Source organism: Ailuropoda melanoleuca, chromosome 16 (genome assembly GCF_002007445.2).
Source record: "Ailuropoda melanoleuca isolate Jingjing chromosome 16, ASM200744v2, whole genome shotgun sequence".
In the NCBI taxonomy this organism is placed as follows: domain Eukaryota; kingdom Metazoa; phylum Chordata; class Mammalia; order Carnivora; family Ursidae; genus Ailuropoda; species Ailuropoda melanoleuca.
In genome coordinates this window covers 10396413-10409147 of record NC_048233.1, presented here as the reverse complement: position 1 = coordinate 10409147, position 12735 = coordinate 10396413, and the positions used below count along the sequence as shown (strand labels likewise).

The window sequence follows — 12735 nt, the reverse complement described above, 5'->3', positions numbered from 1 at the left end:
AAACCACATTTAATTATATAATACTCATGAAAATTATTTTAAAAACTGATGGTATTAAAAGTTGGAGGGATGAAAACAACGGAATTTCCATACACTGCTGATGGGAATGCAAAATGATATACGCACCCAGCAAAAGCAGCTTGTAGTTTATCAATAGATAAGGAAATTAAGACCCAGAAGTTTGAACTTGCCAGAGAACATACAATTAGCTCAAACTCAGATCTAATTCAAGATACTATTTGATGAAGTCGTAGAATATAAGTGAGGTTCAGTGGGGTGGAGTCCAGAACCGATGACCAAGAAAGAATTCTTGAGGCATCTTTGGTGCAAAATTGGTGGTTTATTAAAGCACGGGGACAGGACCCATGGGCAGAAAGAGCTGCTGCCCTGGGTTGTGAGAGGTGGCTGATTACATACCATGGGGTTGGGGGAGGTGAGGAGAAAGGGCTGATTATATACCATGGGGTTGGGGGAGGTGAAGAGAAAGGGTGGCTGAGAAAGCACTTTCATATGTCAAAGGAGACTAGCAGGACACTGGAGGCCCCACCACCATCAAGCCAAGGCTGTCCACACTATCACTGTGTCCTTATCAATGAGCTGCAGGTCCTTTCCTTAGTTTTAGGGCAGCCAGGAGTGCCCAGGAATGTTGCATACATGGTGGGGGTGGTGTTGCAGGGTGTCAGCTTCTGCTTTGTCTTCAGCCAGCCAGTATACCACGCTGCCTTTCCTCTAAAAAGTAAGGATTCAAATAGAAATGTACACACAATTTATACAGAATAATACTTTTAATTACTGTTGGCGGTAGATGCCAGGCAAAATGTGCATGATAGTGATTGAAATTTGCAGGATTACTTCCTAAATGTGTGTGAGTTGCAGAAATAGACTATAGAGAAGTTTGGTTTTTAATCCTCCTCAGAAGAACTGATATTTTTACTCCACCAAACTGTGCTCATAACATGTCAGTTCCATGGGAAAGAGGGTCCAATGTACCTACCTCATTCTGGGGCACCCAATACTCCAACCTAATATCAGTCAGAAGCTGGAATATGGGTACAGCCCATGAAAGGGCAAAGATATTCTGAAATGAGAGAGGAATACTCTAGGACTTTCAAGAGTCTGGGTCTCTATAAGAAAAAATATTGTACTTGTCTTCTCTTGTTCCTATTATCAGGTGGCCACAGAAGCAATTTTCTTCTCACAAATAGGGTGCATGAATTTGGAACAGTCAGAAGCAGCCAACCGCGTTGCTGTCATGCTTGCACAGTTTCCATCCTTTGACTCTTTCCAATTCCGTGACACCGAAATGGGAACATATAAATGAGGTAAAATATACATTCATGAATGCAGACATAATAGAAAATGTTGGTCCAAAGTTAAGGTGGTATGTCTTTTCTTTCATTATAGAAACTCTACCTTTGTGCCCTAGGCTATCCCAGAGAGTGACTTCTAAAGAAGACAGGCATGAAGTTGGAAAGCCTCTCTCTCTCCACAGACTCATTTTCTGAGGTGAAGTCCTTTGGAGGACTCCTCTGGAGGAGTGTGCGTGTGGGTGTGTGTGGGTGTGTGTGGGTGTGTACATACATACATATGTATATCTGCATGTTTTTCTTCTATACTTTCAGGAATGTAAATCCCTATCTGTGATTATAGAATGTCCTAATAAGTATCTATTTTAGAGACTTACATTTTGAGGAAGGGTGGTGAGTTATCTTCCCATGTCCAGGAACTGCTGATTCCTTTACCGGACAGTCCAATCCAAGTGTAATAGGACACCTGACTTTGAAGGAAGCTCTGTAATAAAAAGAACATACTCTATGAGCAAAATTTTTTTTTTATGATTCTGAAATAAAGTAATAATCTGGTTAGCATTATTTTAATATTGTGAATATCAAAATAAACTTCATGCTGATTCTATTTAATTACAAAACAACAGAATCCCAAAAACTCAATTATTGATATTTTATTAAATACAGAGGCATGGAACAGAAAGTGAGGCTCTCTTGCTGTAACTATGTTTATTTCTTTTTTTATTTTATTTTTTAAAAGATTTTATTTATGTATTTATTTATTATCTATTTATTTATTTAGATAGCACAAGTGGAGAGAGAGACAGTGGGAGAGGGAGGAAGAGGATTTCAAACAGACTGGGTGCTGAGTATGGAGTCTGATGTGGGTCTCAAACTCAGGACCCTGAGATCATGACCTGAGCCGATACTGAGAGTCAGATGCTTACCCAATTGAGTAACCCAGGTGCTCCTTATTCTATTTCTTAATTTCCTTCCAGAACTTATTCCTGTAGCTCAAAGATGAGTTTTGAGCAAAGTCTGAGTTGTACCTTGGGGTTCAGGTGTGATAGCTATGATATTTGTGTCAATGTTGTTTTATAAGTTTGTTCCACAAGCACTGTGCTTATTTCTCGCAAAATGGGCATCTTGAGGAGAGCCCTTACCCCATCACATGAGGTGTTGGTTTCGCTGGCTGCACTTAGTAAGTATAAAATAACTGATAGTCATCTTGTACCTCAATTTTTACAGAGCGTCTCTACAAATACTATTTTACTTGATCTTCTTAAATATGTTGGGGAGAAAATAGTCTGTTTTTTTGTGGGGTGATTATGATAGTTCATTTGTTTATTTGAGTACAGTTGGCACACAATTATTAATTTCAGGTGTACAGTAAGTACAGTGGATGTACTTTATATGTTATGCTCTGCTCAGCACAGGCGTAGCTACCATGGCAGCCAGTTTTATTAGCTGCTCTCTGTCTTTTCCAAGTGGGGAGACTGATGCTCCAGCTCATTCAGTCACACAAATTAACGTGAAAGGGAGTTAAATCAGTGGTTTCTGTCTGCATTTTCTATTTTTCTCCATTCTGCTTCAATTTTCACCCTTACATTTTATTTTTGTTTGTTGTTTCCTACTCCTTTGAGAAGATGATAAAAGCTTAGTCATTCTGCCCATATATGTGAGCATCTAAACATAAGCTGTGGCACTGGACTTCAGGGTTTCCCCATATGGCTTTACTTGTCAATGAAGATAACATGAAGGAAAAATTAGAGCTTCTAGACCCTGAAAATCATACGTGGATCCTCTATATAACCATGGACCCCACGTTAAGATTTCTTATGTCAAAAGATGCATCACCTGTGGATAAATCAATAGAGGATTACTGAAAACATCTTTTACAATGTTCTTCTGAAGTTTCTGTAAGTCTATAGAAAGGCTGAGGGTAAACAAACTTGGTTAAGGTAGAGATGCTCATAGGAAAAGCCAAAGTTCCAAAGGTTAACTGAGCTTCTCAGCTCTTTTCCTGAGCTTCTATAATAGTTCTGGGTGGTTTGAGTATAGTTCCATAATATACAAACTATAGTTCTCATCTAAGAAGCTCATGAGGTACTTTCTCAGCTCAATGTGATTATTAATTCATGCTGAACAGATTTCACATTCACTCCATTATCTGGCTTCTTTCAATATATTCTATTTTTATATAAATTCTTTACCTTGTCTGTAAACAAATTAGCATTTTAAAAATTAATTGTACTAACAAAAAATGCAATTTTCTTTTTTTCTTTAATCTGAGATATAAAGGACATATAAGGTTAGAGTTTCAGGTGTACAACATAATGTTTCACTATTTGAATGCATTGAGAAATGATCAAAAAAATCTAGTCAACCTCCTTCCCACATGTGAAATTTTGTATTGGAGTGAAAAGGAGGTTAATTCAGACTCTACAAATGTTTTCTTTCTGGATTCAAAGTTTGCTGGGGTTTTTGATAGTTTTCATGGTCATATATTTTTATAGCTATCTGAAAGCTGTTGAATGTCAAGTATGTGGATAGTTGAACTAGTACAGAAAACTGAGTGATTCTTACTATTAATATATGTTTGGGAGGATATTAAAAGATTACCCTGGACCTAACTGTTAATATATTATTTTTTATAGAAATGATGGTGAAGTATTTCTATATTCAAAGCAAGACATAATGATAAGGATTATAAAACATTTAGTTCAGTTTTTCGGAAGCTAGCATGAATTGAAATGCTAAAGGAATTGGAATTAACTGATCTTCAATTCTAATTCATAGAGAGATTTTTTTTTCTACCTCAAGCTCAGTGATGATGCTATATTTCTTAATTTTGTTAGACATAGAATGATTTCTCTCAAAGAAGCTGAAACTAAATTTCTATGATTTCCTGATAGGAGACATAGAGGTATCTGTGACAAAGCAATATGTTTTAAAGATAAATGATTTCTAATTGCTTCATGCCTGAATTTACACTTGCTATACTATGGACATTTAAATAGTGGATGAATTAGACAAGTCAAATGAAATTCTAATCTCATTTCAGTTGGTGTGTCTGACTTTAACATGACCACTGTCTGGATCTGAGTCAGCCTCTGATGCACTCTAATATTACTGAGCATTAAGACTGAACCAACAACTAACTACTGGCTAGACAAACACAGTGTGAGGTAGAAAACAGAAAATATACATCACCAGTTCCTTTTCATCTTCTATTTTAACAAGCTTGGAGTCCATTGTCTTGCACAATTTCCTACTGTCTTCAAAATTCTTCAATTCGGGGGGGGGAGGTTAAGATGGCGGAGGAGTAGGGGACACCTTTTTCAGCCGGTCCCCTGAGTTGAGCTGGATAGGTACCAGACCAGCAGGAATATCCACGGAATCAGCCTGAGACGCAGGAAGATACATCTGGATCTCTACAAATGAACATCTCCAGCGCTGAGTATCGAGGTACGAAGCGGGGAGCCGTGAAACCGCGCACAGATATCGGAAGCTAAACAGAAGGGGGAGGGAGCCGCCGTGTCAGGGCGCCGGGAAGCGGTAGCCACCTGCAAGGGGGAGCGGACAGACCGCGGACCCGCACGCTTGAGACAGCAGGCTGAGAAGGGAGCTCCGGGAGCGCACGCGGGACGGCTGGCGGTTGGCGGGCCACCTGCACGGGGGAGCAGGCGGACTCGCGGACGGCACCCGCGAGACAACAGACTTAGAACGCGAGCTCCAGGAGCGCGCGCGCAGGGCGGCTGGCGGGCCACCTGCACCGGGGAGCGGGCGGACCGCGGACCCGCACTCTGGAAACGGCAGACTGAGTCCGTGAGCCGGGAGCGTGCACCACCAAGCATCTCACGGAGCTCCGGAGCTCCGGTGTGCTCACTGGATCGAGGCTGAGACCGGGAGCTCCGGGAGCGTCCGCGGGGCGGCTGGCGGCTGGAGGGCCACCTGCACGGGGGAGCAGGCGGACTCGCGGTCAGCACCCGTGAGACACCAGACTGAGACGGGGAGCTCCGGGAGCCCGCGCGGGGCGGCTGGCGGCGGGCGGGGTTGGAAACACAAAGGACAGAGACGTGCCGGCCCTGGAAGTGAGGGCTGGGACGCCGGGTGTGGGGCGCACAGCCCGGGATGCTGCAGGGTTGAGCAGCACCAACAGAAACAGAGTTAAAGTGGCCAGAACATCAGTGGAGAACGATCCGCGATCCCTCTGTTCTGAGACAGAGGCTGAATTTCAGCCGCTGCTGCTCTCTCAGAAGAGGCATAGCAAACCGCCAGGGAAAGCCGCCAGAGAACAAAAGCCCGGAAATACCGGCTCACAGGGTGCCCATCCCCATCCCCCCTCGCAAGGGACACAGAGACTCTACCCAAACAGGGTTTTCTGAGTACCGGCAGGCAGGCCCCTCCCCCAGAAGGCAGGCTGAAAAATCAAGAAGCCCACAACCCGGAGCGCCTGAGTGGCGCAGTCACCAAGCACCTGTCTTCGGATTAGGGTGTGTTTACAACGTTCCGGAAAGGAGTCCCTCATCGGGCTTCTCCACCGGGAACCTGCTTCTTCCTCTCCCACTCCTCTGCTTGGGTTCCCTTTCTTGCTGACTGTCTCTCTCTCTCTCAAATAAATAAATAAACTCTTTAAGGAAGAAGCCCACATCCCTAAGATCTCTATAAAACAAGGGCGCACGGCCTGGGTCCCAGTCAACACTTGGGCTCTGGACAACCCTGCAATCTCTCTTCATCAGAATGACGAGAAGGAGAAGTCCCCCCCAGCAAAGAAAAGATAATGAGTCTGTGGCCTCTGCCACAGAATTGGCCTCGGCCACAGAATTAATACATATGGATGTATCCCAATTATCAGAAATGGAATTCAGAGCAACAATGGTCAAGATGATGAGTAAACTTGAAAAAAGCATCAGAGAAAGCGTTGCTGAGAATATAGAATCCCTAAGGGCAGAAATGAGAGCGAATCTGACAGAAATTAAAAATTCTATGGGCCAAATACAGTCAAAACTAGAGGCTCTGACGGCCAGGGTCACCGAGGCAGAGGAACGCGTTAGCGAATTGGAGGATGGGTTAGTAGAAGAAAAAACGAAAATAGAAGCTGGTCTTAAAAAAATCCACGCCCACGAATGTAGATTACGGGAGATTACTGACTCTATGAAACGATCCAATGTCAGAATCATCGGCATCCCTGAAGGGGTGGAGAAAAACAGAGGTCTAGAAGAGATATTTGAACAAATTGTAGCTGAAAACTTCCCTAATCTAGCAAGGGAAACAAGCATTCGTGTCCAAGAGGCAGAGAGGACCCCATCCAAGCTCAACCAGGACAAACCTACGCCACGGCATGTCATAGTGCAATTCGCAAATATTAGATCCAAGGATACAGTATTGAAAGCGGCCAGGGCAAAGAAATTTCTCACGTACCAAGGCAAAGGTATCAGGATTACGTCAGACCTGTCTACAGAGACCTGGAATGAGAGAAAGGCTTGGGGGGGCATTTTTAAAGCTCTTTCAGAGAAAAACATGCAGCCAAGGATCCTTTATCCAGCAAAGCTGTCATTCAGAATTGATGGAGAAATAAAGACGTTCCAAAATCGCCAATCATTAACCAATTTCGTAACCACGAAACCAGCCCTACAGGAGATATTAAGGGGGGCTCTATAAAGGTAAAAAGGCCCCAAGAGTGATACAGAGCAGCAAGTCACAACCGATACAAAGACTTTAAAGAGAAATGGCATCATTAAAATCATATCTGTCAATAATCTCTATCAATCTAAATGGCTTAAACTCTCCCATAAAACGCCACAGGGTTGCAGATTGGATAAAAAGACATGACCCATCCATTTGCTGTCTACAAGAGACTCATTTTGAACCCAAAGATGCATTCAGACTTAGAGTAAGGGGATGGAGTACCATCTTCCACGCAAATGGACCTCAAAAGAAAGCTGGAGTAGCAATTCTCATATCAGATAGACTGGATTTTAAACTAGAGGCCATAGAGAGAGATACAGAAGGGCACTATATTATTCTTAAAGGAAGTATTCAACAAGTGGATATGACAATTATTAATATATATGCCCCCAACAGGGGAGCAGCAAGATACACAAGCCAACTCTTAACCAAAATAAAGAGACATATAGATAAGAACACAGTAATAGTAGGGGACCTCAACACCCCACTATCAGAAATAGACAGAACACCCTGGCAAAAACTAAGCAAAGAATCAAAGGCTTTGAATGCCATACTCGACGAGTTGGACCTCATAGATATATATAGAACACTACACCCCAGAACCAAAGAATACTCATTCTATTCAAATGCCCATGGAACATTCTCAAGAATAGATCATGCTCTGGGACACAAAACAGGTCTCAGCCAATACCAAAAGATTGAAATTATCCCCTGCATATTCTCAGACCACAACGCTCTGAAATTGGAACTCAACCACAAGGAAAAACCTGGAAGAAACTCAAACACTTGGAGGCTAAGAACCATCCTGCTCAAGAATGACTCGATAAACCAGGAAATCAAAAAACAAATTAAACAATTTATGGAGACCAACGAGAATGAATACACAACGGTCCAAAACCTATGGGATACTGCAAAGGCAGTCCTAAGGGGGAAATACATAGCCATCCAAGCCTCACTCAAAAGAATAGAAAAATCTAAAATGCAGTTTCTATATTCTCACCTCAAGAAACTGGAACAGCAACAGAGGGACAGGCCTAACCCACTGACAAGGAAGGAGTTGACCAAGATTAGAGCAGAAATCAATGAATTAGAGACCAGAACCACAGTAGAGCAGATCAACAGGACTAGAAGCTGGTTCTTTGAGAGAATCCATAAAATTGATAGACCACTGGCAAAACTTGTCCAAAAACAAAGAGAAAGGACTGAGATTATTAAAATTATGACTGAAAAGGGAGAGGTCACGACCAGCACCATTGAAATTGCAAGGATTATTAGAAACTTTTATCAACAGCTATATGCCAAAAAACTAAACAATCTGGAAGAGATGGAGGCCTTCCTGGAAACCTATAAACTACCAAGACTGAAACAGGAAGAAATAGATTTCTTAAATAGGCCAATTAACTATGAAGAAATTGAGTCAGTGATAAACAACCTTCCAAATAATAAAACTCCAGGCCCAGACGGTTTTCCTGGGGAATTCTACCAAACATTCAAAGAAGAAATAATACCTATTCTCCTAAAGCTATTTCAAAAAATAGAAACAGAAGGAAAGCTACCAAACTCATTCTATGAGGCTAATATTACCTTGATCCCCAAACCAGGCAAAGACCCCCTCAAAAAGGAGAATTACAGACCGATTTCTCTAATGAATATGGATGCCAAAATCCTCAACAAGATCCTTGCTAATAGAATCCAACAGTACATTAAAAGGATTATCCATCATGACCAAGTGGGATTCATACCTGGGATGCAAGCATGGTTCAACACTCGCAAATCAATCAATGTGATACATCATATCAACAAGAAAAGACTCAAGAACCATATGATCCTCTCAATTGATGCAGAAAAAGCATTTGACAAAATACAGCATCCTTTCCTGATTAAAACCCTTCAGAGTGTAGGAATAGAGGGTACATTTCTCAATCTCATAAAAGCCATCTATGAAAAGCCTACTGCAAGCATTATTCTCAATGGGGAAAAGCTGGAAGCCTTTCCCTTAAGATCAGGAACACGACAAGGATGCCCACTCTCGCCACTATTATTCAACATAGTACTAGAAGTCCTTGCAACAGCAATCAGAAGACAAAAAGGGATCAAAGGTATCCAAATCGGCAAAGAAGAAGTCAAACTGTCTCTCTTTGCAGATGACATGATACTCTATATGGAAAACCCAAAGGAATCCACTCCCAAACTATTAGAAGTTATAGAACAATTCAGTAAGGTGGCAGGATACAAAATCAATGCCCAGAAATCAGTTGCATTTCTATACACGAATAACGAGACTGAAGAAAGAGAAATTAGGGAATCCATCCCATTTACAATAACACCAAAAACCATGCGTTACCTTGGAATTAACTTAACCAGAGACGTAAAGGACCTATATGCTAGAAACTATAGATCACTTTTGAAAGATATTGAGGAAGACATAAAAAGATGGAAAAATATTCCATGCTCATGGATTGGAAGAATTAACATAGTTAAAATGTCCATACTACCCAGAGCAATCTACACTTTCAATGCTATCCCGATCAAAATACCGAGGACATTTTTCAAAGAACTGGAACAAATAGTCCTTAAATTTGTATGGAACCAGAAAAGGCCCCGAATCTCCAAGGAACTGTTGAAAAGGAAAAACAAAGCTGGGGGCATCACAATGCCGGATTTCGAGCTGTACTACAAAGCTGTGATCACAAAGACAGCATGGTACTGGCACAAAAACAGACACATCGACCAATGGAACAGAATAGAGAACCCAGAAATGGACCCTCGGCTCTTTGGGCAACTAATCTTTGATAAAGCAGGAAAAAACATCCGGTGGAAAAAAGACAGTCTCTTCAATAAATGGTGCTGGGAAAATTGGACAGCTACATGCAAAAGAATGAAACTTGACCACTCTCTCACACCATACACAAAAATAAACTCCAAATGGATGAAAGACCTCAATGTGAGACAGGAATCCATCAAAATTCTAGAGGAGAACATAGGCAACAACTTCTATGACATCGGCCAGAGCAACCTTTTTCACGACACATCTCCAAAGGCAAGAGAAATAAAAGATAAAATGAACTTATGGGACTTTATCAGGATAAAGAGCTTCTGCACAGCCAAGGAAACAGTCAAAAAAACTAAGAGACAGCCCACGGAATGGGAGAATATATTTGCAAAGGACACCACAGATAAAGGACTGGTATCCAAGATCTACAAAGAACTTCTCAAACTCAATACACGAGAAACAAATAAACAAATCATAAAATGGGCAGAAGATATGAACAGACACTTTTCCAATGAAGACATACAAATGGCTAACAGACACATGAAAAAATGTTCAAAATCATTAGCCATCAGGGAAATTCAAATCAAAACCACACTGAGATACCACCTTACGCCAGTTAGAATGGCAAAGATAGACAAGGCAAGAAACAACAATTGTTGGAGAGGATGTGGAGAAAGGGGATCCCTCCTACATTGTTGGTGGGAATGCAAGTTGGTACAGCCACTCTGGAAAACAGTGTGGAGGTCCCTTAAAAAGTTAAAAATTGAACTACCCTATGACCCAGCCATTGCACTACTGGGTGTTTACCCCAAAGATACAGACGTAGTAAAGAGAAGGGCCATATGCACCCCAATGTTCATAGCTGCATTGTCCACAATAGCCAAATCATGGAAGGAGCCGAGATGCCCTTCAACAGATGACTGGATTAAGAAGCTGTGGTCCATATATACAATGGAATATTACTCAGCTATCAGAAAGAACGAATTCTCAACATTTGCTGCAACATGGACGGCACTGGAGGAGATAATGCTAAGTGAAATAAGTCAAGCAGAGAAAGACAATTATCATATGATTTCTCTCATCTATGGAACATAAGAACTAGGAGGATCGGTAGGGGAAGAAAGGGATAAAGAAAAGGGGGGTAATCAGAGGGGGGAATGAAACATGAGAGACTATGGACTGTGAGAGGCAAACTGAGGACTTCAGAGGGGAGGGGGTGGGGGAAGGGGATAGCCTGGTGATGGGTAGTAGGGAGGGCACGTATTGCATGGTGCACTGGGTGTTATACGCAACTAATGAAGCATCAAAACTTTGCATCGGAATCTGGGGATGTACTGTATGGTGATTAACACAATATAATAAAATAAAATTAAAAAAAAAATTCTTCAATTCACTTGAAAAGTGGTAGCATTTATCTTCACAACATGACCATTGAGCTTTACATGTGTTATTCTTGTTTCCTTGAAAACAAAAGATATGCCCCAGAGACCACTCAGTGTTCTCCCTTAGAGATATCTCTGGGCTGAGAGATCCTAGTCATGTCAAGAACTTTTATTTTGAGAGACTAATGGGCTTCATTTCTGCTTTCTGAAAAGAGCTGTGGCCCGGGAAGAGGGTCACATTACTTATATATTTATCCAAAAATCTCTAGGAAAAACTTCTAACAAGATTGGTATTTCCCTCTCACAACCCCTAGTGAAAGGACTTCATAGTGGAAAGTGACTTCTTTGTTTTCCTCATATGAGGAAAATCTGTAGGTACAGAGCTGATCTTAACTTAGAACCTGACTATGTACCAGTATTAAAGGGCATAATAATGATTAGAAAATATGAGAAAGGCAATCTACGGAGATTTTTTTGTAGAAAAATACTATTTTGAGAAATGGTGATATAAATATATATAAAATCATTCTTCCAGAAAAATCTAAGCTCCAGGAAAGACTGATTTTTTTTTCAATTATAAAGAATGAAAATGGGACTCTATAAGAAGTCTTTAAGAAAGTCCAATTTGAGCAGAGTAGCAGGAGATTGGGGGAAACAGTAGAAACCTGTAGGTCTCAGTCTTCAAACCACATCTCCATACCTGTGTTAAGTGGAAGCTCTTTGCAAGTCATGTTTTCAAATGTGGATCTGTCTTCTTGTGTTATGTTGTCCAAAGAAAGATTCTGTACTTGGATTGTCTTCTGACCCTGGAAAACTTTAGTCTACATCATTAGCTTGAGGGAAACAACATGGGACTGAATAAAAGGCACAATTTTAATTTTAATATGTTAGTTCATGTTCAGGTAAGGACTGTTTTTAGTCCTGTGCTTTTTAAGCAACTCTTCTCTGCATATGATTTACATGCTTACACCTTATTTGTGGAAAACACATACATTAATGACAAAATATCTTACTAGACCTTGATAATAGAACAATCTGAAATGTAAAGCCTCTGGCTTTAAGGAACTCATTGTAATGGGGAGAACACGAAATTAGAGAACTACATGGTGGGTGATAGGGCAAAGGTAATGGAGAGCTGCTCTTAGAACTTAGAAGAGGGTTGACTGACCAAATGTAGGTTCTAGAATAATGTGACAGGTCAGCAAGACTTCACATATTAGTGTTGATCTTAAAGTTGCTGTTTGTCTATGGATGAGAGTTAGGAAAGTGAAAAGGATGGAAAATAAAATTCTAGATTTGTGCACTCAATTTTCTAAAATCAAGAAATGGAGACAGCATGATGTACTAACTTGGTTCAAATTTAGTATATCCAGAAGATCCACTGTGTATAAGAGATTTTAGGGGAATAAGACTGTGAAGGTAAACAAAATCACATTGTAAAAAAAGATAAACCCTTGTATAGATGCTGTTATTAACTTAAGACCTGTTGTGTACACATTATCAATTTCTTCATCAGTACATTTGTGAAATGTCAGTAATGTTCAATATTCTGCTAGTTATTCTAATGGCCTTAATCATCATAAAGACTGTGTCACTACCTCGT

General features: G+C 40.9%; 1 protein-coding gene across 1 annotated transcript; it reads right to left on the bottom strand.

Annotated features, from left to right (window-relative positions):
* Nucleotides 1–506: 506 nt before the first annotated feature.
* On the bottom strand, nt 507–4650 carry LOC117796625 (killer cell lectin-like receptor 5). The gene is made up of 3 exons (XM_034644867.1): nt 4500–4650; nt 1685–1791; nt 507–729 (listed from the first exon to the last, which is right to left on the bottom strand). Exons 1-3 carry the CDS (start codon nt 4539–4541, stop codon nt 576–578), a joined length of 303 nt encoding a protein of 100 aa, XP_034500758.1. The 5' UTR covers nt 4542–4650; the 3' UTR covers nt 507–575.
* Nucleotides 4651–12735: the final 8085 nt, after the last annotated feature.